Below are 27819 nucleotides of genomic sequence, written 5' to 3'. Positions count from 1 at the left end.
AATTGTATAAAAATGAGCTGATAACTTCTTTTTACATTTTATATATTCGGTAATTCATTCATTGCACTTTCAGAAGCTGGTATTGTCTAGTCTGGCAAAATTCATTTTCCCCATTTTAATAGCTGCTACGGATATTGTACTTTAGACTATTTCAGGCTGATTTTTTTAGCACAAGGGAGCAGTCATTTAAGTTAGCAGTGTGCTTGGATCATGAACAATTTCCAAAAGTACAATATCCAAAGAAATATCAGCCACATTACATTAAAGTAGCATATAGGTATGCCAACATTCTCTCCACTGTGCATGTTTTAAATGCAAACAACTTCACCTTACATACGTCACTCTTTCAAAAGTACATAATTGGTGAGCGCCCCTTTAGGAGTTGATAGTACAAAGGGATATAATTCTAATACATGTCGAGATATATACCTACATTATTTGTTTCCCTGATTACTCGCTAGATTGAACATTTGTTTCATCTTTTCAAAGTTGCACAATTATCAAGAAGTAGTTTATTTGTTGTGGGTATTACACTTTTGTAAATTATCAAGTAGGTAAAATCGGAAAGGGTTATTATTAATTTTAGAAAAATAAAGATTGAAGATTTCTATTTATTTATTTAAAAAATATATTTTCTAAATGATAAATATTACAATAGGGATCATGAAGATTATAACCTTCTGGAACTTGATGCCCAACTATTGTTTAACAATTTATCTCTGGTATAGAGCATCCAAATGGGAATTGATCTAATAATGAATTTATGAAATGAGTTGAATTATGTCTAGCTTTTCCAAGCGGTCAAAAGCTGGACCTTATTAAGCGAGTTACATAAATCTTAAACCATTACACATTTGAAATTCTTTATATCACAGTTTTTATTTCAGTGGAAACTATTTTGAAAGAAGAACGAATAATTTCGTACATTCTGAGAGACGTTGCACCTTTCATGTGTTGTGCGTTAAAATAGTTCCAAATAAGCAACAACGTTGAACTGGTATTAACGTTTAATGAATTTGTGGCCAGATATTTTCAGTATTTGAATGGAACAGTAGACTACAGATGTAAACAAATTTCATTTTATGATTTTAAGTAGGAATTGCATCACATATACCTATTTGCCACGTAAATATGCAGTGGTTGGATAAAGTTCTGCAAGTTTGAGACCGGTTTATGTCCACATTCTGTGAATAGAGCTGAGTCTATTTTCTTCTGTAAGTTAACATTTAAACCACGCTTATACATGGGGGGATTCCATGCTACAGTTATATTGCCCCCCCCCCCCCACGATCAACTGAGCAATGCCCTTAGTTTTACTTGTTGCTTTTTTCTTGTCTTGGGGGTTTTAGCCATTATTCATGTTATGATATGTTATACTTGACATAACAAGCACATGTGGGGTACATTACCAATTAACAGACAGACGAGACCATTTTTCTCAAGTTCTTTCTTGAGCCGAGTCGACAAATGGCCGCAAAATGTTGATTGAAAAAAAAAAATTCCAGAAGGCGGGATTAAAAAAAGTTTTCCGACGATCGCAGCCAATTAGTAAAATGAATACTGCACAATAATTTCATGGGCTTTTTTGGACCGATCAAAATCATACGAAGTGATATATTAACGTTTGGCAATATAAAAAATATTAAACTGCCCGTAATATATGTAAAGTGTACAGACTATATGATATTGTTGTTGTTGTAGGGTTTAACGCCATTTTTCAGCACACGATAGGCTATACATGGCGGCCAGTATTAATGGTGGAGGAAGAACCCGGGAAAACCCCGGAAAGAACCACCGACCCACAAAAAGCTACTGGCATGCTTTCTCACATACCCACATTAGCCGAATCCGAGACTCGAACCCACGCAGACAGAGGTGAGATGGCAGTGATCCGTAACGGAGAGCGCTTTAGACCACTCGGCCACTCGGGGCCCCGACTAGATGATAAAAAAGGAATAAGTAATATTAAGATCGTTATGTTTTATTCTCCATCTTGGATGACATCCATAGCTTTCATTATGGATTGTCATTGTGATTTACAAAATCTTCATTTTGTACTGCAAGCTTGCTCTAATACAAACTGATATGTTTACTCCAATTAGATGCGTCATTTAATTCTTTATCGTACCGTCCTGTTAGAACGATGATACCATCCTGTTATAACTATCATGCTATAATGTTCTAGCCATCATACCGTACGGTTATAACCATGATACCGTACTGTTATAACCATCATCATACCGTACTGTTATAACCATCATACCGTACTGTTATAACCATCATTTCGTACTGTTATAACCATCATACCGTACTGTTATAAACATCATACCTTACTGTTATAACCATTATACCGTACTGTTATAACCATCATTTCGTACTGTTATAACCATCATACCATACTGTCAAATTTAAAAAGAACTTAACCGTATGAGGAATCAAATCCCAAGTAGTCCATAAAGTTCTATCACAGGTCCTAATGAATAAAATTCTAATTAAATTCCAGTGGTGTTCCAAAAAGAAACTTCAACACTGAATGTGTTGACGTGTTTGTAGTGGCCTGTGACGTGGAGAGGTGCCAACTGTCTTTTGATAATTCACAACATAATCCAAGATGTCCTTGTCTGAATTTACCATAATTCCAAGTTCATGTCTTTGTCCAAGAATATTGTTGAGCAGTTTGTAATACTAGTGAATAATACTTTGACTAAATAGAGATAAAAACTAAACACAGCAATACAAATGATCCTGCTTCAGATGCTATCGTAAGAGTGAGTAATTTCTCAAGTAAACACCATTATTTAAAAAGCTAAGACACAAAAACAGAACCAGGACGAGGGTCAAAAACCCATTTCTAGAAACTTCAAGTTGTCATTAAGACAAAATCCGTTACTACAATTATAATAAAAACATGGTAAACATCAGGTAGACCAGGTTACTCCATGGGGGAATTCCATTGTCCCAGACTCAGATAAACACGTTTATATTAAAATTGATCCGAATGTTTAGTGCGCATTTATAGCCAAACTTTGTGCTATATATCATGTTGCTCGCCGAATCGAAAGGCCCTAGTTAGGTACACGATGAATTTGATTTTAGACAAGGTCAAATTACAAATTAGAATTATACATAATATATAATGATGAAAAGCTCAACAAATAATATTAAACATACATAACAAGCAGTCAGGACATCAAACTAACCTATCTACCAACGATATCAAAGTTTGGGTGCTATGAAGAGTTAAGAACTGGAGTTTAATACTGTTTCCGCAATACGTTTTTTAAAGTCATTGCTCTTAAACTCTGCTTAAGATAAGTGTTATAATTGTTCACCAATTTGACAGGCGAAATACAGAATTTAAATAACCTTGAGGTGACAGCCAGTGGTACATCAATAATTACCTTGATTAGCCGCTATAGACGAGGTCTTACATGAAAAAAATGAGGTCGAGAATTCCAAACCTTATTCTCATGTATTATACAGAATTAACATATATAGTAATCAATATGGACAGTTTATTATTGAATAGATATAGTTATTCCATCTTTCATCACATTCTGTGTGTGTTGTCATTTGATTCCAAGCGTATGGTCGCCGTCGGAGTCGAAAAGCGTATATAAATATAAACTTTTCGACTCCGATGGCGACCATGCGCTTGGAAAAGTATATTAACTCTCCTCTAGTTCGTAGAGTTGAGCTTCATTCTAGCACACATGATTCATATTAAGAATCAGAAACATTCTGTTGTTTTAGTCACCTTCATTGTACATTTGAATGAATATGACGTTGTAAGAGGATAGACCTGAATGGATGCTTGGATCAAATGACAACACACCAGAATGTGACAAAAGATAGAAATTTATGAAATGAATTAATAAAAATATATATTCTACAAATACAGCGATTCTTTCACGCTCGAAACATGCGTCTCATTCAATTAGTTTATCCAAACATTCACAAAAAAGAAAACAAAAATAAAAGTAACCTTCAAATAGTCTCATGTAATCAAAATGGCTCAATTGTACTCAACCGAAACAACAATCAAATGGAACAAACATATGACTCGGTCATTTGTACAGCCAAATGATTCGCAAATATTTGTAAAACTTGCAAATGTGTCCACTGACAAACCACACAATTCTCCCGAATTCTTAGGTTGGCCCACACTTGTGTCGGCCGCACACACCCTTCATGGATACACCATGCACACAAGTTTACAAATTAGCGGTTTAGTCTTTGTATGGCCTTGATGGTTACATCATCTTCCATGTCCATATAGACACACAGACGGCCAGACAGACTGCCTGATATACCCGCACACATACGTACAGACAGCACAGTTCTCCTGAACTGGGTTGGCCCACACTTGTATTGGCCACACCCACCCTTCATGGATCCACCATGCGCACAGACATACGTACAGACAGCTACAATAAAACCAAACTGGTCATAATAGCAGGTACGGAATTAAATTCTATACATACATGCTACTAAATTAAACCCCTAATAGCAACTAGTAACAATTCAAAAGTTCACAACTGCCTATGTACTAAATAACCTACTTGTTACAAACATAAATACGCAATCTTATAAGTGACTTTTAACCAATGCAGTTATGTCGAAAATGGAGTAGAATTTGAAAGGGAGGCAACTACGTCGTCAGTATATTTACAACATTATGCTTGGTCTTAAAACAGCTTTGGAGAGTCTTGAGGTGCCCAGAATATATCATTAGTCTTCCATGACCAACAGCTGGCAATATCCAGTCTTTCTCCGTTTGCTTCCGAGTAGGGAGAAAAGCCGAGATTAACCATATTTTGCAAGGTGTCAAGAATCAACTCTGTTGTACATGCTGTTTCTGAGCGGTTCCTGTATTCAGCCATGATGAACCATTCCATGAACAAGTATCGGACTTTCACATGCTTGAAAAACGCATTTGAAGTTCGTAGAGCTCTGCATTCGTAGCCCTCTGTATGTAAATAGAACAACGCTGGATAAATAATATCATCGATTTAATAGATTTAATAGATGTAAAAACACCTAATGAAGAATATATATATATATATATATATATATATATATATATATATATATATATATATATATATATATATATATATATATGTCAGAAAGATAATATTATCATTTGGTTAGAAATGATATCTCGACCCTTCTGAGTAGGATAATCAAACCCGGGTTCGCTAGTTGCACAGCACACGCACGCCCAGTTCTATACTTTCATCATCATCCTCGTCATTTTTCTCTTTTACGTAGATTTATTATTATTATCATTATTATTATTATTATCATTAATATTATTATTATTATCATTATTGTTGTTGTTATTATTATTATTATTATTATTATTATTGTGTTGTTGCTGCTGCCAACAAGCGACTGCAAATATATTACGAATGGTTATAGCACTTCTCCCTACATCGGTACTCAGTAGAGACAAAAACAGCAATTTTACAAGTATATAGCAAACGATGCATTTGATATATTATGTTATTATCCTTCTCCTCATAAAAATAATAATAATAATAATAATAATAATAATAATAATAATAATTTTAATAATAGTGTTTATTTGTAATACAGCCACTGGCCCATGATACATATCGATACATCATGCGGTACAATAAGATATTTAATTGCGTAATAAATGAACATCATTTCCACTGGAAGTGATATAAATGAAAGTGATCATTATTGCATTTTTCGAACTGGATGAGATACAAGTACATATTACACAGTAATCACACAAACGAATTTAAGGGTAACCCTAGATCCTGCATGGAGCAGGCTTTTGATATTGATCTAGAATCTTACGTATCAGGAGTCATTGATAAAATGGTTTCTCTAATCTTTAAGGCTTTTTTTTAATAGTAAATATGGCTAAATTAGTCATCCTAATTTTACTAGTATCAATGTTTACAATTTCCTGTAGCTGGTCAACAGAACTGGCAAAATTAAATAATTCTGAAAAATGTTCATACCAAGTTGCAGACGTGATACTGCTTGTCATGCCAGTATTTAGGTTCTTTAAAAGACGCCAGAAAAGTTGTGTATTTTTAGATCATAATGCAGATTTTTTTGAAAAAATTGTTTTAATTAATATTGCTTTAGCTTGCTTTTTGTAAAAGATTTATGCGTATTTCAATAAAATTTATAATCCTCAAGTGATTCACTAGTACCTTTTAATCTGAACTGTCTTAGATATCTTAAGGCTTTGTTTTTGGCGGTTGTACAGTATGTGTCAAACTCAAACTGACATGTAACAGTTCTTCTTGGAGATGTCACAGCTAGGCTTTGCTCTCCATTGCTTGTCTTCACTGTGCTTGCTGCATCATGGTAAATATCAGTAATTGTTTCAACGTATTCATTAATTTTTTTATTGTTTATATTATTTAAAATCTTATCCATAGTTTGAGATAATAGATCTTTGCAATTTTGGATAAAGGACAGACCTTCTACTTTGTTCCATATGTATATATATATATTTATTTATTTACCCCCAGAGACTATTACAGACTTTTGCTCTAGGTTACCGATGTAGACATGGAAAAAAAGACAATGGGCATATGTACTGATTCCAATATATCCTATATATCAAAGGATGATACATTATTTAAAACAGATACGTCAGCTAAAACATAATCTATCGTTGAGGCCGAGTTCCAATGGATGCATGTAAATGTTTCTATCCCTTTATCTGATCCACCTCTACCAATGGCAATTCTCAATCCAGTCATTTGGCATATTTGTAGAATTTTTTCTCCATAGTGATTTATCTCCCTTATGTCTTGATTAGCCCGATCATACATTTCTTCGTCTTCTATATAATTAAATTCTTGAAGAAGGTATGTAATACTACCACATTTGATAAAATCTGGTTCCGTACCGGAATGGGCATTAAAATCACCTGCAATTTTTATTTTTTAGTTAGCATATTTCATTTTTAGATGAGCTAACTCATTTTCTACCAATGAATGTACATTTTCTTTGGAGGAAACATTATTCGGATGACAAATAGACAAACAGACAAATAGGCAAAACCAAAAATTAAGTTCCTTTTCGGTATGCTAGCCTTAGCTGAAACAAATAATATTTTTGAGGCACTCTTTTCTCTAAATACATTAAAATGCTTGAAGAGGGGTTCAAGAATAAACACCGAGATCCCCCTGAATTTCTTTTGGCTGATTGTGATTTAATTCTTACATCAAAGTTTTTGTAACTGTTAATATGAAACATATCGACAGTTTTTGCCCGTATTTTAACAAAGTCTAGTATGTCAAATTATTCAATATAGTTAATAAAATAATAATAATAATAATAATAATAATAATAAATATTAACGCAATTACTTTAACTACTTATATAACATGCAATCAAAAGCTAGAGTTCTGCCCAGAAGTAGTAATCTTCGTTCAAAGTTTTATCTCCCCTATGATTTCAATCACTCTTTCCCTTGAACCTCAAGCCCCTGTCGATCCATCCAGCCTAAGCCACTCCCTATCTTCCCCACCCCAAGATGGAAATGAATCGACATTATACAACTATCTCACTCTGTGAAACTAAACTATAAATAAAAACAGCAAACAGATTAATCATACAAAGAGTCAAAGTGCCATAGAGTTCTTGAAGAAATAAAAGTCGAAACGAGGCGTATATTTGAAATATCTGCTTATTTGGATCCTCCATCGAATTTTTTTTACAGAGAAATATGTGTGGTTGTTATTCCTTATCCCGGTTTTACATGGAAATATATGTTTGTTATCCCCCATCCCGGTTTTACAGAGAAATATGTTTGGTTGTTATCCGCTATCCCAGTTTTACAGGGAAATATGTGTTTGTTATACCCTATCCCGGTTTTACAGGGTAATGTGTGTGGTTGTTATCCCCTATCCCGGTTTTACATGGAAATGTGTGTGGTTGTTATCCCCTATCCAGGCTTTACAGGGAAATATGTATGGTTGTTGTCAACTATCCTTGTTTTACAGGGAAATAGGTGTGGTTGTTATCCCCTATCCCGGTTTTACAGGGAAATATGTGTGGTTGTTATCCCCTATCCCGATATTACAGGTAAATATGTGTGGTTGTTATCCCCTATCCCGATTTTACAGGAAAATATGTGTGGTTGTTATCTATTATCCCGATTTTACAGGGAAATATATGTGTGGTTTTTATCTCTTTACTTGCATTTTTTTTAATTATTCCAAGCATAGTATACAGAGTTTGTACTTTACAAAGGAACTTACTGTAGTTTGATAATTATTCAATGTTGTAACACAAAACATTTATTATTTACATTTTTAAACGTCCGTCTCTAAAGGTGAAGGAGGAAGAGCAAGGCATATCAAGCAGATGTACGCACACGCTTACACATACGAATATGATTATATAGACCCGACGCTTTAGGACGAGAACGACGACGGTGAAAATGATTATGATGATAACTATGATAATGGTGACGATAATTGAAGGGGACAAGAAGACGACAACGACGGTGAACCATAAGAGAAAGAGACCACTTGTTAAAAGGGGAAACATTATGAAAAGTGTTGAAATTCCACTGACCTAAATTTTAATACATGGAAGATATGCATAATGTGATACGATTCATTTTCGTGTTATTGCTTATTTTACAATACAATTAAGGACAAAGAAATGTCCACATGGAATGTAACCTATGCTTTCCAAAGCCAGAGATCCCGTATTGAAAAGAAGCCCTACTTTTAGTCAGAATTTATTAGCAAACGTCTTGAGAAGCACTGTAAAAAGACTTTTAGGAAGCATGGCAGCTAAACTTGCTTTACAAGCTTACCTGCCTTTCCTTAGTTCTGAAATTCCACATGTCAATCCCATTTTACCTACTTATAATAGAAATACAACCTGCCGTCTATGTGCATGAAAAACTTGGTCAATTTCTTTCAACGTTTTAGAAATGTTTTTTTAGATCAATTTCTTACAATATTTTTAGAAAGGCCTTCTTTTATTTAATAATTTATGAGATATGAGCCGCATGACAAGCTTTATATTTATAGGTTACTGCATTTGTATGGGAAAATATGAACGAGTTTTGGGATGGAATACTGCACGAACTTGTGAGTGCAGTACATCCTTCCGACAAAACGAGTTCATATTTTCCCATACAAATGCAGTAACCATTTTATTATATGCTCATTTTTTTATTCTACCTAAGGTTTAATTATATAAACAAAATAAACTACAAGAAACAACGTAAATGAATGAATGCCGTATTCCAAACTAAATACACAAGCGCAGATTTGTCATTTCACAATGACATCATTATTAATGCGCACATAATTCCGCCCAGAAAAATTTGAACTTAGTCGCGCGAATAACTTTCGAAAGAAAATGGCGTGTCTAGTTAAAATTGAAATTTGCAGTCATAATGTGAATGAATGCGCATTGCAACAACTTTTCCATTTGATCTGGAATGAATATATTGTGGTATTTTGTTTCGATACGACGAAAGTTTGTGATTTTGGACTGGATTCATCTGTGCAAAATTATACATGAAATACATCGGATTGAAGCGTGTTTCGTCTGCAAATGTGTTTCTGTTTCTGTCATTGAATGTTTGAAATCATAACGTGGGGAAAATATGAAGTCTTTCAATTGCAATTATAAAAAGACGCTATGGAATTTAATGCTTATTTCATTCTGAGTGCAGTAAGGAGGATGCAATTGCACTTATCATCGAAATTACAGCACAATTTCGAAATGTGTAATCCAGATTGAAAACCTGTGACATGGCTCATGTAATTCGGATTTGCAGAATTAAGAAATAACATTTTGAGGAAATTCAGGATGTAAAACTGTAAGTATATTTTATTTTGCCATTCTTATCACCAGATAATGAAGACAGTATATGCCTTGTCACTTGCATGTTATTTGTAAGGACCTAATCTTCCTTCTTTTATATAATGTAGCTAGCCTAAATCCGTAACATTGTATCAACGCGGAATGTGCTAAAACAGATGGTTTTTTTGCAGTCCACGAAACATGTTTTAGTTCATTCAGAAACAAATTTAAACAACCACAACGTAAAGAGCCTCTTACGCGAGTGTATATGATTTGTTTACAAATCAAAAGTGCTGGCGTCTGCATCATTGTTTCTTTACAATAGAAAGTAGTACCTTTATTCACGTGAATGCTATATGTGTATTGTCGCGCGCGTTCAGTATCGGGGAATATTGAACGAATCTGACAATGTAAAGTTAACGGGGAAAAAAATTAGCATATAATAATCTTACGTACTTTCATCCGCAGTTTTAAGGCACACCTTTTTGTAGCACCTGCACGTTACGTATGACCGAAAGTATAATTAAAACAGAATAATAAAAAAAAGCTTGCGCTGTTTTGAAAATGAATAACTTTGCCAATTGCACCATTTTTCAAGGATCTGATTTGTGTAATCGTAATGTAATATTTTGTTTTGTAGACATTTTGAAGAATGTTAATACCATTATCTTGTCGTATGTCAAGTTTATATTTGTTTTGGAGTGGCTTATATTCCAAATGGGGTTTTTGTTTGGTGAAATTCTTCACTTTTAAAATTTTCGAATTTTGCTTTCATTTCTCACATATAGACAGTAATGTGCTGATGTGCCGTTAAAATCTCTGTCGTTCGTGGCTTGCAATATGCGAGCCCTGGCGAACAAAGCTGGACATTATTCAACGACTTTCATAAATTAATATTAAATTATTACCCATCTGAGATTCTTCTTATCACATGGTTTTTATTTCAGTGGAATCTATTTAGATAGAAAGTAGAATGAATAATTTCGTTCATTCTGACAGTCGCTGCACCTTTCATTTGTTGTGCGTAAAAAAATAGTCCCAAACAAAGTTGGACCAGTATTGAAGCAAATTGTAAATCAAAGAACAAGTGTCCTTCCAAACAAATATAATATTTTACACAGACAAAATCATTTTTCAACACAGAATGTGCAATTCGTATGATGTCACACTGTTTTGAGACAGTGCCTGTTAGAGTACATTAGATAAACCATGTTTACCATAAATTGTCAATTTTATAACTAAAAATTACATTGCTGCCATATTCATGGATGCAGAAATTCCCATATTTACTATACTTATTTGTGACCGGTTTTTTGCAGTATTTGATTTGGAACATTAGACTACAGAAGACGTAAACAAATTTCATTTTGAGTCGGAATTGCATGACATATTTACCGCGTAAATATGATGTGATTGGAAAAAGTTCTGTCAGTTGAAGACAGTTTTATGTCCATATTCTTCTGTGAACAGAGCCGAGTTTATTTACTTCTTTAAGTTAACAGTTGAAGCATAAAGGATGGATTCCATGTTACAGATATACCGCCATCTCTACCCCCACCACACAAACCTGCTATAAACCTAGTACTACCTTTAATTTCATTTGTTGTTGTTCTTGTCTTGGATGGTTTACGCCATTTTTCATATGATAATATGTTATACATGATATAACAAGCTTACGTGGGGGTAAATTGTCCATATTCGCAAAGACGAAACCATTTTCCCCCAATTCCCTATCGTGACTAGAGTCGAAAAATGGTCGAAATACGCGAATAAACAATTTTGTTAGTGAGCCTCACTTTCTTTCATAGGTACTAGATTGGAAACATGCACTGTGTACATATAGTTTTAATTTAATTAAGTCATTATACGTTTTAAGTGCTTAATTGTTTTGCAAATCGTCTGATGGTTAAAAGGGACAACTACAATGAATGCTGAACATTTTGTTAGGTCAATCCTTGATGGAAATATGAGTTGGCTGCATGTGCCATTGGGTCCTTTATTAACATCGTCCAAGTGATTAGTGTGCATGAAAAACAGTGAAATAGAAATCAGACTGGTTTGCCTTTATGCTAATTGACTGCCTGCCACGTTACATTTGTTCGTCCTGTTAAGTCAATTTGAATACTGTGGCAGCAAAATCGTGTTCCATGAACACATTCTCGTAAACATGTTATTAGCCTATAGAGTATTATTATTTCTCATATTGGACTTTTTAAGTTTTTGAAAATTAATTTTACATTTATTCCAGTAAGATTCACTGTCGTTGGATAGTAATAAACGAAGAATAATGGAAGTACTGGGTTCGCCCATTTGTCCGTTTACAGACTGCCAGCGTGCGGACTACTTAAAGCCTGCTCGTATTGGCCGTATGTCACAACCAATCGCATTGGCCGTATGTCACAACCAATCGCATTGACCGTATGTCACAACCAATCGCGGCGATCGGTCAGAGTGTTTGATGAAACCAGAGGCTATCAAACAAGAAAATCGGCCAAAATAAATAGCATTTATACGAGTTTTTGCTGTGCGCGTTACAAACGTCAGTTTTCATTTTTACAAAACATTGCTTAGAGTGAAAATGGGGTGGGGGGGAGCTTGTTTCAAACTGAAGGCTACCATCTTGAATACTCATCCAATTCAAAGTAAGTTTTGCGCATCAACAACTAAAGATAATAATGTTTCATATGTTTATATCAGTTGGTATCGTTATCATAAAATACTTCAATAAACAAATGTATTCGATTGAGATCCGAAGCTAATGCAGAGATCGCAAAACATCCAACATGTCTATTATCTAAGATGGCTAGATTGTTTCTGCCGATGCTGCACTCGCAGCTACTTACATGTAATTCTTAAAAAAAAGCGTATTTAGAATGAATTATCAGTTCATGTAAAATGACACTGCTTAAGGATCTTCACAAATGTTGGTCTCATTTGCGTAAAACTGTCACCTATGTTTAGCTATATACTTATTCATTCATTTATATAGAAGAGGTATTTAAATGAACATGTATTATTTGACATTGTGACGCAAATGTTATCTGTGATATTTCATTTATGAATAAAATTCAACAGGAGTTAAATAATAGGGTACAATCTCTTTATAATGCCCATAAGCGTTCCGTGTGCATAAACAGTGTGTTGTGGAAGCATTTTGCTGTAACATCCACTTGTTTAATTTTTTAACATTAATAATGAAATAGGGACGTTTTGCATGTATCTGTCTGCATTTCTCTTGTTAACTTTTACATTAATAATTAAATAATGACATTTTGCATGTACCGGTCTGCATTTCAAATGTGCTATAATTCAAAGCATTTCTTGCTTTTTTTTAGATATCATTACTTTCAATACCACACACACACACACACACACACACACACACACAATCCTATGCATTCTTCTCTTTACCATGTATACTTAAGAAAAAAATTTGCCAAATGATAATAAAAGTAATCTCTTGTTTGATAACGGATCTTTTCCATGCCGTCTTTCATGGGAAATGCCTTACCTATGTCCATTTTGATGATGACCTCATTGGAAAGAAGAAGGTTTAAAAGGTCATCCATCGTTACTGATGTCAAACTGTTTCGATCAATGGCATCACTATTCCCCTCTTTGATGATGGGAACACCTCCTTGGTTTTGTTTATTTTGACCCATAATTACAGATGTCCGTCTGTCCGTTATTGCATGTCTCAAAAGAAGAATATTGTCAGAGAAATTGTTGCTAGCCACACTTTCTTCAAGATGGAGGAAGTTTTCATTGATCGGTTCGATGGCAATTACGGCTCGATCCATGGCCCTGGCAAGAAGTGAAAAGTATCCAATATTGGCCCCAATGTCGATGAAAATCGCTTCTGGGAAATTTTTTAACGCTTTTAGGATTAAATTCGTTTGTCCACCATCCCATACGCCCTGCGTCATCAAAGATGCTGATATAAATATATCCTTTTCTTTTGGGTAGATACAGATTTTAAAAGAAGGACTCGTCCTGGTAGGGATGCAATTCGTTGCACTAGTCTGGTTTACATGAAATCTTTTCTTGGGTGAATAAATGTGTAACAGACCAGCATTCGTTAAATTAATATTACAGATGTTCCGGCCTTCTTCATTAAGTGCACAATAATTTACATTTGAGATGAGTTTTTGTTCCTTACAAATGCGTCCATTTACCAATTGTGACTTATTTTCTGTCTTTGAACTGTTACTAAAATGTACATGGCTATATACACCTATATCTGTATTACTGCAGTTAATGATTTGGTTTGAGGCACCATGCATACTTGTTTCTGTCTGTCCATTTGTCTGCTTCTGCGTAGTGGATCCATATGTTGCCTTCAAACTCGAAAATTCCATTAAGTTTGTTAAAATGAAATGAACAGTCCCCAATCCAACTAAACTGAGAACTGCAAGGAAACAAATATTATCTCCATTAAAATATGTGTTTGTCTGTCTGTCTTTCTGGATGTTTGTATGTATGTATGTATGTATGTATGTATGTATGTATGCATGTATGCATGCATGTATGTATGTATGTATGTATGTATGTATGTATGTATGTATGTATGTATGTATGTATGTATGTATGTATGTATGTATGTATGTATGTGTGTGTATGTGTGTGTGTATGTGTGTGTGTATGTGTGTATGTATGTGTGTGTGGTGTAAGGGGTGCTCATGGATGGGTTGTACCTATGGTGGGGGTAGCTAGTCCACCTTTGGTTCCCACTTGGCGCTCAGCTATCACCTGTGGCTCCTAGAAGCTGTAGTATGCGCAGCGGCCACACCACGGGCAACGGCATCAATTTGCTGGCTAAACCAGGTTGAGGGTAACCGGCGGGTCTCAAACCCTCAGTGAGTTAGGGATTTTCAACGATTACATGTGAAGACTGGACCCGGCGGACTGCGCAGAGGAATCACCAGTTGGTCAACGGGCAGAAAGGCGGACCCAGCAAAGGGATGTGGAGCGCTAAGAACACGGTAAGACATATAAGACGCCTTGGTCATCCACTGCATCCAGTCTCCATTCCAGCCTCCTTGACTACGTCTTGCAGCTGGACAAAGTGGGGCCTGGACGAGAGAGTGAGGTTGATGCAGATCAACTTTTCCTAACCTTAATCCAACTCACGCGTGCAAGTCATCTATGTCATCACCGTTGGCCAAGTCCTACGGTGATGGACGCGCTGCGACGCAGCATGTGTGGATGCACTGGCAGCCGTATTGGTGGACCTGTACACAGGCGGCTCAGGCCATAGGGTCGTTTTCCATTGACACGAAGCAGAAATTGATATCGGCAGCCGTCTGAGCGTCTAAGCAGACCTCTTCAGTACCCGAGGAAAGGGCTAGAAATGGTGCCCTAAAATAAGCCTGTTTCGACTACCCCGACTAGGTTACCGCGGCTGGAGGGAATCCCAATCTTGCGGTCGAAACACAAAGAAAACCCGAAAGGTTCCACTCACTCTTGGTGCGTGGAACATACGTATTCTACTGGATCATGCAGAGGCTGACAGACCGGAGAGAAGAACTGCCCTGATTGCGAGAGAACTTGCTCGCTACAAGATAGAGATAGAAGCCCTGAGTGAAACTCGCTTGGCCGACGAGGGTCAGTTGACTGAACTTGGAGCTGGCTACACCTTTTTCTCGAGTGGACGTGGCACCGATGAACGTCGTGAGTCTGGAGTTGGTTTCGCTGTCAAGTCTAGTTTGGTGAATAAGCTCGCCATCTTACCAAAGGGAATTAAAGACCGGCTTATAATGCTGAAGCTACCCTTACATGGAGAGAAACAAGCCACTCTCATTAGTACTTATGCACCAACCATGACCAACTCGGAGGAAGCCAAAGACAAGTTCTACCAGGATCTGGAAGCTCTGATTGCTTCAGTACCAAAGTCAGAAAAGTTGATCAGTCATGGTGATTTTAACGCCAGAGTTGGCGTGGACCACATCTTGTGGGAGGGAATTATTGCTAGACATGGCATTGGCAAATGTAACAGCAATGTACATCTGCTTTTGAGGATGTGCGCAACATATGATATCCTGGTCACAAACACCGTCTTCTGTCTGCCTAACCGTAATTAAACAACTTGGATGCACCCACGGTCTAAGCATTGGCATCTGAGTCCGTAGGAATGACAGGAAGGATGTCCGTGTGACCAAGTCTATGTGTGGTGCTGACTATTGGACAGACCACAGGTTACTGATTTCCAAGATGAATCTTAGAATCCAACCTCCCAGATGTCCACAGGGAATTAAAGTCCCGAAGCGACTCAACGTCACCAGGCTGAAAGTCTGCAACACTGAGCAAGCTCTGTCTGAAACTCTGACAAGCCAGCTAGAAACCACAAACTCTGATACCAACAACGTAGAAAAATGCTAGACGGCCTTCAAACATCTGGTGTAGTCTACTGCATCTAAAGCCCTTAGCATCACTGTACGAAAGCACCAAGACTGGTTCGACGAGAACTGTGAAGAAATATAGTCCCTGCCTGAGGAGAAGTATTGTCTCCATCGTGCGTACAACATCGACCCCAAGTCAGCTGCAACGAAAGCTGCCTTCAGCAGAGTCCGCCATGCTGAACAGAAGAAACTGCTCCAGATGCAGGACACATAGCTGAGCCGAAATGCTGATGTTATTCAATCCTTTGCCGACAAACACGACATGATGAATTTCGATAGTGCTCTTCGTGATGTTTATGGCCCTGTAACATCAGGCACAACCCCATTCTTGAGCTCCGAAGGCAGCAGTCTCATAACCAAGAAGGAGAAGATATTGAATTGCTGGACGGAACCCTTTGACGGTGTCCTCAATAGATCCTCTTCCATCAACGATGAAGCGATCAACCGTCTACCCCAGGTGGAAATTAACGAGAGACTGGCTGACCATCCAGCAGTGCCGGAAACTCATAAGACCATTGAGCTCCTGTCTAGTGGGAAAGCTCCAGGAGCAGCCTCCATTCCAGCTGAGATCTACAAGTCGGGTTGGCTTAAGCTAGTGGAAAAACTAACAGAGATGTTCTATGGGATGTGGAAGCAGAAACGCATAAACCAGGAATTCAAAGACGCATCCATCATCCACATTTACAAACGCAAAGGCAATCGCAAATCCTGTGACAACCATTGAGGAATCTCTCTACTCTGCATCGCAGGCAAGGTCATCGCCAGGCTAATGCCGAGCAGACTCAAAAACCATCTTTATCATGGCATACTGCCAGAAAGTCAGTGTAGTTTCAGAAAGGAGAGAGGCACTATCGACATGATTTTTGCTGCCAGGCAGATGCAAGAAAAGTGTCTTGAACAAAATGTCCAGCTATACACCACCTTCGTGGACCTGACTAAGGCATTCGACACTGTCAGCCGGGAAGGCCTTTGGACAATCATGGCCGAATTTTTGGATGTCCAGAAGTCTTCATTTAAATGGTGAGGCATTTTCATGATGGCATGCTTGCCAGAGTCCATGACCAGGGTAATTATTCCAAACCTTTTGCAGTTATGAGTTGTGTAAAACAAGGATGCGTCTTAGTTCCCACTATTTTCAGCCTCATGTTCTCCGCAATGTTGATGGATGCTTTCAAGGACAATGATGTGGGAGTATATCACCGATACTGTCTGGATGAGAAGTTGTTTAATCTGAGAAGGCTTCAAGCCAAAACCAATGTAACATTAGAAAACATTCGCGACCTCCTGTTTGCAGATAACTGTGCCCTCAACTCAACGGAGGCAGGCATGCAACAGAGAATGGACCTTTTCCATAGCGTGCACCAACTTCGGACTCACCATTTCTACCAGCAAGAACGAGGTTCTGCATCAGCCAGCTCCTGGAGAAGATTACCCGGAACCATCCATCACTGTCATGACCAAAAGCTGAAAAATGTAGACAGGTTCACATACCTCAGTAACACCCTTTTACAAGCAGTCAACATAGACGATGATGTCAACAACACTATTGCCACAGTCAGTGTAGCATTTGGCAGACTAAAATGTCTGGGATAGGAGAGGCATCAAGCTTGCCACCAAGCTCAAAGTTTACGCAGTGGTTGTTCTCCCCACCCTCCTCTATGCTTGCGAGACATGGACTGTGTATAGCCGCCATGTAAAAAAACTGAGCCACTTCCATAGGAGTTCTCTGAGAATACGACCGAAAATCAGATGGCAGGACAAGGTACGGAACACAGAGGTGCTCACTCAAACCGTCATGACAAGCAGCCACACCATGCTGTGCATGGCACAGCTACAATGGGCTGACCATGCTGCTCGCATGCCAGCAGAACGCCTTCCTAAGAATGTCTTCTATGGAGAGCTACAGAAAGGCAAGAGATCTCACAGTGGTCAAAAAAGAGGCAAAAGGACACCCCCAAGGCCGCGCTGAAGAACCTAGGCATTGATGCTGACAGCTGAGAGAGTGTCACTGCTAACCGATCTGCTTGGCGCAGTCAAGTCAATGCCGGTGCGGCAGCCTTTGAGCAGAAAAACTGGTGGACGCAGCTGAGAAACGTGATCTGCGCAAATCCAGGAACAGCCGTTCCGCAATTCCCAGTCAGCAACCTGTACAGCCATGTCCCCACTGCAGCAGACTCTCCCGGGCCTGGATCGGACTGATCAGCCATCTCCGGATACACACTCAGTGAATCGATGACATTGAATGGTCCTCATCGTCACCGATGGACGAACATCATGTGTGTATGTATGTATGTATGTATGTATGTATGTATGTATGTATGTATGTATGTATGTATGTATTTATACTTATCATGGCAGAAGATTGGTTTGTGTCATATGATAATCTACCTATCAAGCGAGACAGATAAATCAGTGCAAAGTTAAGGTTGGAAACATGCGATGCCAAGAAATCTCAAAATATAAAACTAAGGTAGTCCCTGTTATCAATTTAAAATAAATTATTATTATTATTATTATTATTATTATTATTATTCAGTCGTTAAATACTGCGGGAAATGCTGATATTAATAATTTATATTGTTCTCTTTATGATTTAAATACCAGCGCATTATCTGTAAAACAAGCATTAAAAAATATAACCATACATAAATATTAGCAAACATAATAAAATCTGATCAAGATATGACTTACGTCGATCATATAGTCACATATTTATCACATATTTGTCTGTTTATCACTGCTGCTCGCTAACATCGGAAAAATTGTCATTCAAGTTTCATTCTTTTAAGTTTGTGGCAGTTTCACTCGGCATTAGTTAAGCTTTAACAAACCCACACCTAAATTCCAACTACAGCAAATCTGACTGATCAGTAATACAAACCGACACCTAAATTCCAACTATAGCGAATCTGACTGGTCAATTCTACAAACCCACACGTAATTTCTAACTGCAGCGAATCTAACTGATCGGTCCTTTAAATTCACACCTAAGTTGCAAGTTCAGTGAATCTGATTGGTCACTTATGCAAAGCAAGTTGCCATTTAACTTTTTCTAACTAAAAGGAATGAGAATAAGACAGCAGATTTGAACATACTTGATAAAAACATATACTTTTTTATCTTTCCGTAGCGAATATTAGTAACCGATCGCAAAATGATGTTTTCCACGCCAGAACATCATCAGCAGCAGAAGTCAATGTATGATTTTCTAAGTGCTCTCTAATACAAAAAAGAAAAGAACATACAGAGATGCATCATAAATTGAATGCAATACGTTTGTAGCTTTTCCAACTAAATTCGGCGTGGCTTTGAAGGTACATGACCGCAAACCCCATCTTTCCAAATGTATTTGGTGTGGCATTGAATGTACATAGACCGCAAACCCTGTAGCATTTCCAACTATATTAGATGTGGCTTTGAAAGTGCGTAGACCGCAAACCCTGGCCTCTGAATTTTTTTAAGGTATACATTCCATAAAAATCGTTTGTAACTGAGTATCGGGGTGTGTAATAAGCTATAGCCTGAATGTACCTCCCTGTTTGTTTGTACCCCTCTACCGATTTAAAAAACGAAAAACACAAATGAGATAAAGAAAATCCACCGAACTTAGTTCATTTATTAATTTATAATTTCAAAAATGATTATGACCAGCGGGATTCAAACACCGTTATCGTCTGCGCGTTTCATTCAAAAAATGAAATTTTCATTGTAAAAGATGACACTGCTCGCCAATCATTTCCAGTTCATGGACAAGTCCATTTTCAGCGAATGAGGTGAATGCACAACTGCATATACATGTACTTAGAAGGAAAATACTATGTCGCTGCATCTGATATTTACAATGTCCAATCAGGCAAACGAAAAGAATGACAACTGCAAATTTGCGTTTGACGTGGATTTAACAAGTGGTGTAATTTCTATGTTCATGTGTGCAAAGGAATATAACCCTGAACTCTCAACATTATGATAATTTAGAGAAATCTCGGGCAGTTACCGGAAAGGATAAGCTCCGTCACTTTGTTATCTGATGAAAATAGACTCGCCCTTACTGTACGCAATATGGTGCCGCGTTAGTATGGAACGTTCGTTAAGCACGAAAGGCGCAGATGATGCCAGTGTTAGGGCCACTCTAGTCACAGTCAGGTTAGAAATTATAAATCAATAAATGAATTAACTAAACTCTGTGTACATGTTATCACATTAAAGAATTTCGTTATTGAAATTCTTAGGGGGGTACAAACAGACGGGGATTTACACAGACGCCAGCGCTGCCTCCATGGCCATGGACATTTGCAGCGGCGTCCGTTCGCGTAGCAGAGCTGACGGAGACAGCAAATATTCTGAGACGTTTCGATGAGACGGTGGCGACTGTCAATAAGGATCTGAGTTATATCCCAGAGATGATTTTTTTTCGGAAGACAAATATGAGTATGAGGAAGACAAGCGGAGGAGACGGTGCCTTGGTCACCAGAGAACCACACAGAGGTATAAGCAGCAATATTACACCCAAAATGAGCTCAAGCGTTTTAATCTGACGGCACAACAACGAGATCGATTTTTTCAGTTACTTAATATGGTTGCGCGGGCTTCACTTACAGTTTGTATTAAGTTCAATTACATATTTAAGCGTATTTTTGAGGTGATGGTGTTTTCAGCGCGCTCAGCGAGATGTAAACCACTCGATGCTAAAAACGTGTCAGCAGCGTCATATAAAATTGTTTAGGATGCATTTATTGTGCACCTGACTCTGGCATCTAGCGTCTCTAAGACGCGAGTGACTGTCGCCAATGACGCATGAGTCAATATCTCCAACGCCGCCGTCGGGATCTACGAGCTGAATTTTTCAGGATAACCAAACTATTTGACGAGATATTTTCATCTATATTAGAAATGATTCTCTCTATCCTAAAAAATGTCCTGGTTGGATGTGGCCGAACTCAGACAGTCTCACCTGCAAGAAGCTCTCGAGAAATGAAACGCTGTGATGACATTCTTTAATGACAGAGAATATAGCGTTTTGACCAGGTAAATCGAAGACATCTTTAATTGTATCATAGCCGAATTAGATCACGCGATCACCGAGAGCCATCATGGCCATGGGTAAAATACGGCGGAGTAGTATGAAAGTCGTGGGGTAAGAAATTCTTAGGGACGAATACACATGAAAAAATCCATGGCCAAAAAGAATTTTAGAAACCGTCGCGCGCTGCGCCACATGATGGCAAAGCAAAAGTTTTTGAGGAGACCGGTGTATATTACGAAGGTATCACATCATGATAAAAATCATGGCGCTCCCCGATAAACAAATGAAACCTGACCTGACAACATCCCTGAAAAAAACAAACCGGATACGGTTTTCGAACCCAAAAAATTCACAGAAGCATCATTCTATCTTGCAGTGTATGACCACAATGGAAAATTCTACTCAGACCTGGTTGCGCCTGGTTGTAACATTATCTGGAAAGTCTTAACCTGTCGGAGCCTGAATTCGCAGGTATAACGAGAGTTCCTAGCGGCAGAACCCGAAGTGCAAAAAAGACCCACGGTCGCTAACAGAAAACTCTACGTTTCTAAATACACAAATAAATGACTTGGCATGCTGGTGCTGACTTCTTCACAGCTCTCACTCGTGACATAACAGATTACCAAAATGCAACGTGGAAAAAAGCCCTTGTATTTATTACCTTTGCATATACCACCGTAAGCTCAGCACTGCTTCAGAATTTTCTGATATGCTTGCAGCTTACAGCTACTTAGAGACTATTATTCTGCAGGCAACTCCAGATATGCAGGGCGATCTTGTCAAACTCAATCAGTTAACCAGAATCACCAGGGGTTAGATTTTGTTGTTGTGGATATAACCGGCTCAGGGTCAGGATTATAATTCATGTCTCAGAGGTATAGCGTGGAATAATACATGAAATTCCTGACGGAGCGTTTGCGGGAACCAGATGTTTTATTTCAGAGTTTTGTTGACTCAGAGCATTTGTCTGTGGTAGACCGACTCTAACTCGAATCGTATTACCGTTATTACCACCGAAAAGTCTACTTGTACAAACGCGCGTATCGGCATTCCTGGAGTGTGTTAAGGGTGGTAACAGCGGAGCCGCTCGCCTTGACCGCAGACGGGATCGCGTCTACGTGAGCCACGGAGAATCCTTTCATGTTGATTTTATCCGATGCCGGGTTAGCTTTACAAACGATGGTCAAGCGCATGGAACTCAAACTGGAAGCCACAAAATCATCCTAAAAAGGCTTTTTAGCTTACCAAAATGTGCTCAACAAAATCAGGTCGTATTTGAGAGGATCCAAATTTGACATGCCCATTTTGATTCACGAAATGAGAACGGTGGACGATACCCTCATCGATATGGTTTCAATGAATTTTAGCCGATTCGAAAAGGCGTACGATACAATTTTTTCATATCATGGCATCAAAAGAGAAAAGCACGTTAAAGGTTTTCATATCCAGCAAAAAGAAAAACGCACGTGGATGTACTTGGAAAAGCCTATCGTATGACACCATCAGCCACAAAACTGGTCGCTCTGGGATGAATTCCTAAGGTTTCAGCTGCTTGCGTGAGAGAAATGTATTCGGTCTGTTCCCCGGTATGAGTCGCGATCACGGCACAAGCGGACCAAAATTAACACACGACCACGACGAACATTTTCAAACTTGTCAAAATCGCCATATTGTCCAGGCGGTTATAGAGTTTATTACCGTTGATGTGATTTACCACGTAATTGATGGGAATCATGACGGGGTAAGCTACAAACACAAAGCGATGACGGCACATCCGCTCTCTGACACCTCCTCTAGACACACCAATTTGAGAGTAACCCATGTTGCTGATGTTTATGGCTAATAATCTTCTCGTACACATGTGATGTATCTCTTCTTGTTCGTTAGTTTCATACTTGGTAAACACCGGGTGTACTCGCAAGTTTGCCATTATTTATTCTGTTATAGTATGTCTAATTTAGCGTATTTTTTCGTGAACTTGAGACACGGCTTGGTCGATCACACGGTGATAATTTTCCTTGTGGGATGTAATGTATCTGCAGCGCCATCAGCTTCAACGGCATCAGGCCACGATGCTTTTATCCTAGTATATTAGGTCGACGAGATATCTGGAAATAAAACGCTTTCGTTTTCAAGCCATACTGAAGTAATTTAACAGTGATTTTTTTGTCGGCATCATCGTAATCGATATGATCGTCGTTTTCCCTATAAAATAAAATCACAGCGATGGACAGCGGAAGGTGTCTGTAACGACCAAAACCGCGACGGTGGAAATTTATTATCGTAACGCAGCTTGAAATCTAGATAGGGGTAAGCGCATTTGAGAAACACCGCATTCAGCAATAAAGTAGGCGGAGATACCTCTAAACCAGATACCATCTGTGGTTAATAATACTCGAGTAAGCTCCAACGTGACTCACAAAAGGCTCTTAAACTCGAGCACTAAAATTTGGTCGTCTGTCACGATGTACCTCTCAGGGGAATAACGAAAGCCAGGAATCACGTTGTCAATGCAGATGTCGTTACACAGGATTTTACCTCCCAGCAGCTGTTCTACATATTGATGTAATACAGGCTCAAACAAAGATCCTCAAAATCACGGAGGCTTCGAGACGATTTTACCGCCTGGAAAAGATATCTTTTAGAGACGATCTAATTCACATCGCACAAAGGACAAAACACATTACGGTAGCAAGTTCGGATTCGCCTAGGATAATTTCGATAAGACTAAACCATTCCGTAGACTTTTGTTTGACTCTGTATTGTGCAATAAAATCATCGACCTGCTGTTGGAGATCCATTATGTTTTATTTTAATGCTACAGATTCCTGAGGGTTGTGGACATTTTTTTTATATGCTATTCTCTTATCATAAAACATGTCCGACGAGGAAGTCTTCATCGTTGACGTCATTTTACAAAACCCAGAATCGCTTAACGAGGTTGAATCTACGGTGATCAGAAACAACATGCCTGTCACCTTAAAACTTACTGCAACAAGATCTATTGGCGTAGCAGACAGGCAAATGATGCTCACACGGAAGCAGCGGAAAGAGTTGGCGGATCATGGCATCCTTAAGATCACCTACGACGCAGACCTGATCACAAAAAACACTGTGGGAACGGACTACCTTAATCGACTCTTGAAAGCATCACAGTCAGGAGGGTATAGATATGACGGACAACACCAGATACTTCACATACGTCACTATCGAACATCGTAAGGATATCGAAGATGTTATCGTTAACACGTACTTGCTCAACATTGACATTACTATACGGTTCACACTTAAAAAGGTGGTGTGTATAGGAACATATCTTGTTTAACCCATAGCACAGCAACAAAAAGTGCTGTGCAACAATGGTACGCTCAACATCATCAACGACATCGATCTCATCATGAAATACAGCATCTAATGCATCACTCGAGAATAACTCATCATGTAATCTCATACACATGTATTCGTCGTAGGATGTCGTCGAACTCTTCCCTGATTTAAATCAACCTATATTTACAGTCAGATTTCCGACTGACATAATTATATTTACGTCTCGGTGACAGATGGAATCGTTTATTAATCTTAGCATTTTAATCTTAGTTTGATAGTCTTCGATGATCGTTGTGGTTTTCCTGACTCTGTTATTGTCTCGCCTTCTAGTAATAATGTTTGATTGACCTGATGTTTCGGCTGCCACAGTTGTTACACACTTGTAAATGTCCACCAACTCCTACGTCACATCCCAGACAGGGCTAAGGTACTGATATTCATTATTTGACAATCGCGTTGTGTTGTACATAGTATTAGCCTCTGCAGGTTCTATTGCATCTCTCCGTGGTGCACAAAAATAAACATTGACATATGCTCTTTCCTCGCGGTGGCACTATATACTATATAAGATAATTTTTTTTATCTTTAACTCCGAAAATAGTACAATCAATTAAATATAAGTTTTTATATGTAGATAATATAAGATAATTTTTTAATCTAAATCATTATTATAAGGATGGTGAAAAAGAGACAAGGCATGTCTATTATTTTCAGCCCTGGACAGAACGTCATTCTTCGAAATGAACTTATTCGTCATCTGAGAGAGAGATATACTTCTCCATCACCCAGCGACGATCAAGTTATCAAAGGTAGAATATCGCACCTGGTGAACTCATCGCACAGGTTCGTGAGCTGCTGCGGGCTTTCCCTGGAGGTTAAATCATCACAGATTTTAACCATCTCATCATTAGAGAAATCATCACTCCACAGCGGTATGCAAAACAACTAAATGATGAGTACAAGACACTTACTGGTAAACCCAAAAGTATCCAAAAGCTAGGACTGCATTGCTCGAGCTTGAAAATGAGATCGTGAGTCGATGGCGTCTAGCCGAAATTGAAAAGATCGGTCGACAGGCATTCCAACGTCAACGCGCCAAGGTCACCTCTGACGGGTTACTGGTACCTTGACAAACAGAAAAGGCGTACGAAGGCGCTGGCAAAGGTTTTGTTTACGACAATCCATACGTTTTTGCTAGAGATGATGATAAAGAATTGCTACACCTACTGCTAAGACCAACCGTTTAACGTGAGCTGCAAACATTCACAGCTATTAAACTAGGTATTGCTTTTAGCGTTCATTTCACGCGGGTAGAACAGAATAAAACCGCCTGCGTCAGGCTGAAATCAAAATCAGTCATTGTTTTTTGCAGTGACGATTTCAGTGAGATCGTTGACATCGTCTGATTGTTTATCCAGCACAGGATAGCAGATTAATCGGAGGACGGATCGGCGTGGATCTTTGCCGGAGTAAACTCGGTTGAGTTTTAAATACCGAGATTTCAACCGTTGAACGGAAGTAAATATGTCAAACTTACTGAAAAATTTTATGCACAATGCGTGTGTGAATGTGAAAAACAACGATGACCACTGTCTGGTCTGGGTGGTACTTTCTGTGCTGTATCCTGCTGCGGATCATGTGGATCACGTCTCCAACAAAAAGCCGTATTTCCATAACATCAAAAAAACACAATATCCGGTTTTCAGCGGAGGTTAAATATGTCTTAAAAATTGTGATCACAAAATAATCTGTCAATTAAAGTCCTTGGCTTATAAAAAAAAACAAGACTCTGAAAAAAATATTATACGGTTTACAGGCTGATGATTTCAAAATAGGCCAGTCAAAACAGCATCAATTTACTTTACTATCAATCACATTTCAACTGGATCAAGAATTTTAGTTGCCTGTGCAGCTTGCAGTACACTAAACATTACAACAGGGCGCACTTTTGCTACAGATGTTTGCAGTGTTTCCCACGGCAGGAAAAAAAGCTGGATGAACATGTGGCATCTGGTTACTATCAAGAAGCACAAGCCATTCAGATACCAGAAAATTCAAACAGAAAATTTGCTCAGACTTTTAATATCGTGTTTGACTCTGAAGCGATACTTGAAAAAGAGGAAGGGCCTCATTCTTATCCTATTCAATCTTTCACTAAGGTTGAGCAGTAGCACGTGCCATGAACAATCGCTTACAAAACATGTTATGCCCATGAAAGTTTGTCTACACCATATCTGATTACGTCCTCTGGTTCTTTGAGTAGCTCGTGTCGGAGTACAATCGCACCACCTACAGTAGAACAAATCCAGCTCCGAGGATTCAGCTCACACCAGATCATCCTCAGCAGTAGAGGTCAGCAGATCATTGCCATATCTGCGACAATTATTTCAAACCGCACGATAAGAAAGTTAGGGACCATTATCATGTGACTGAGCGCTATCACAGTGCGTGCCCATGCCCAATTCAACTTCAGTATCAAGGATCCATTCTTGATTTCAGTGATCGTGCATAACCTACGATGATACGATGAACTCTTTATCATGGCGGCGTTGAACCAGCAGCAAGTTAGAGAACTCTTAAAATCGCCATGGTTGGCATGGGATGCGCTACTGAAGACGAGTGGATCACAGCTAAAACTGTTCACAGACCCGGACATGTTTTTGTTTACCGAGCAGCTGGTACGAGGCGGAATCTCCATCATCAGGAAAAACTCGCCGTGGCTTACAACAAATACCTGTCCAGCTGCGATCCCACTAGACCACCAGTTTATATTATTTATCTAAACATAAATAATCTGTAAGGCTGGGCCATGTCGCAACCACTTCCCCTGGGCGGTTTCTATTGGATCACCATAGAACAGTTTCTACATGAACGAGAAGCCGGTCAAGCTGACGACGTGGGTTATTTCATCGGGAATGACTTGTCTATCCTTAACACCTGCACGAGCTCCACAACGATTATCCATTCTGTTCTGAAAAACTTCTGGTCTCCAATGAGATCCTGTCTCCGGAGCAGCTGGAGGAGTGACACCAAAGTAAAAATGTTTTGCCGAATCTTATGAACAAATCAAAGTACATCTTACATCATCGTTGCGTTAAAGTTTAATCAGGTCCTGTGGATGAAAGGTTATATTGATTTGAACACGTAGCAGCGCACGTTGGCCATCACGGACTTTGAAAAAGATTTCTTCAAGCTCATGAACAAAAGCGTGTACGGCAAGACCATGGAAAACATCAGAAA

At 38.5% G+C, this 27819-nt stretch overlaps 1 protein-coding gene across 3 annotated transcripts in view; it reads right to left on the bottom strand.

Moving 5' to 3' along the window:
* Positions 1 to 3208: 3208 nt before the first annotated feature.
* LOC149774887 (uncharacterized) overlaps positions 3209 to 27819 on the bottom strand; it is a 59298-nt gene continuing 34687 nt past the window's right edge. For all 3 annotated transcript variants that reach the window (XM_089944634.1, XM_089944636.1, XM_089944633.1), the window contains exons 3-4: positions 13343 to 14239; positions 3209 to 4969 (exon numbers count right to left, since the gene is read on the bottom strand). In XM_089944634.1, the coding sequence (XP_089800760.1) occupies positions 4689 to 4969; positions 13343 to 14239 (1178 nt within the window). In that variant the 3' untranslated portion in view covers positions 3209 to 4688. The remainder of the gene's footprint in view (positions 4970 to 13342; positions 14240 to 27819) is intronic.

The sequence above is a fragment of the Sinohyriopsis cumingii genome, unplaced genomic scaffold (genome assembly GCF_028554795.1).
Source record: "Sinohyriopsis cumingii isolate HCF-2022 unplaced genomic scaffold, ASM2855479v2 utg000088l, whole genome shotgun sequence".
Lineage (NCBI taxonomy): Eukaryota > Metazoa > Mollusca > Bivalvia > Unionida > Unionidae > Sinohyriopsis > Sinohyriopsis cumingii.
Note: the sequence above shows the minus strand (reverse complement) of the source record. Positions and strands in the feature narration are given on the sequence as shown.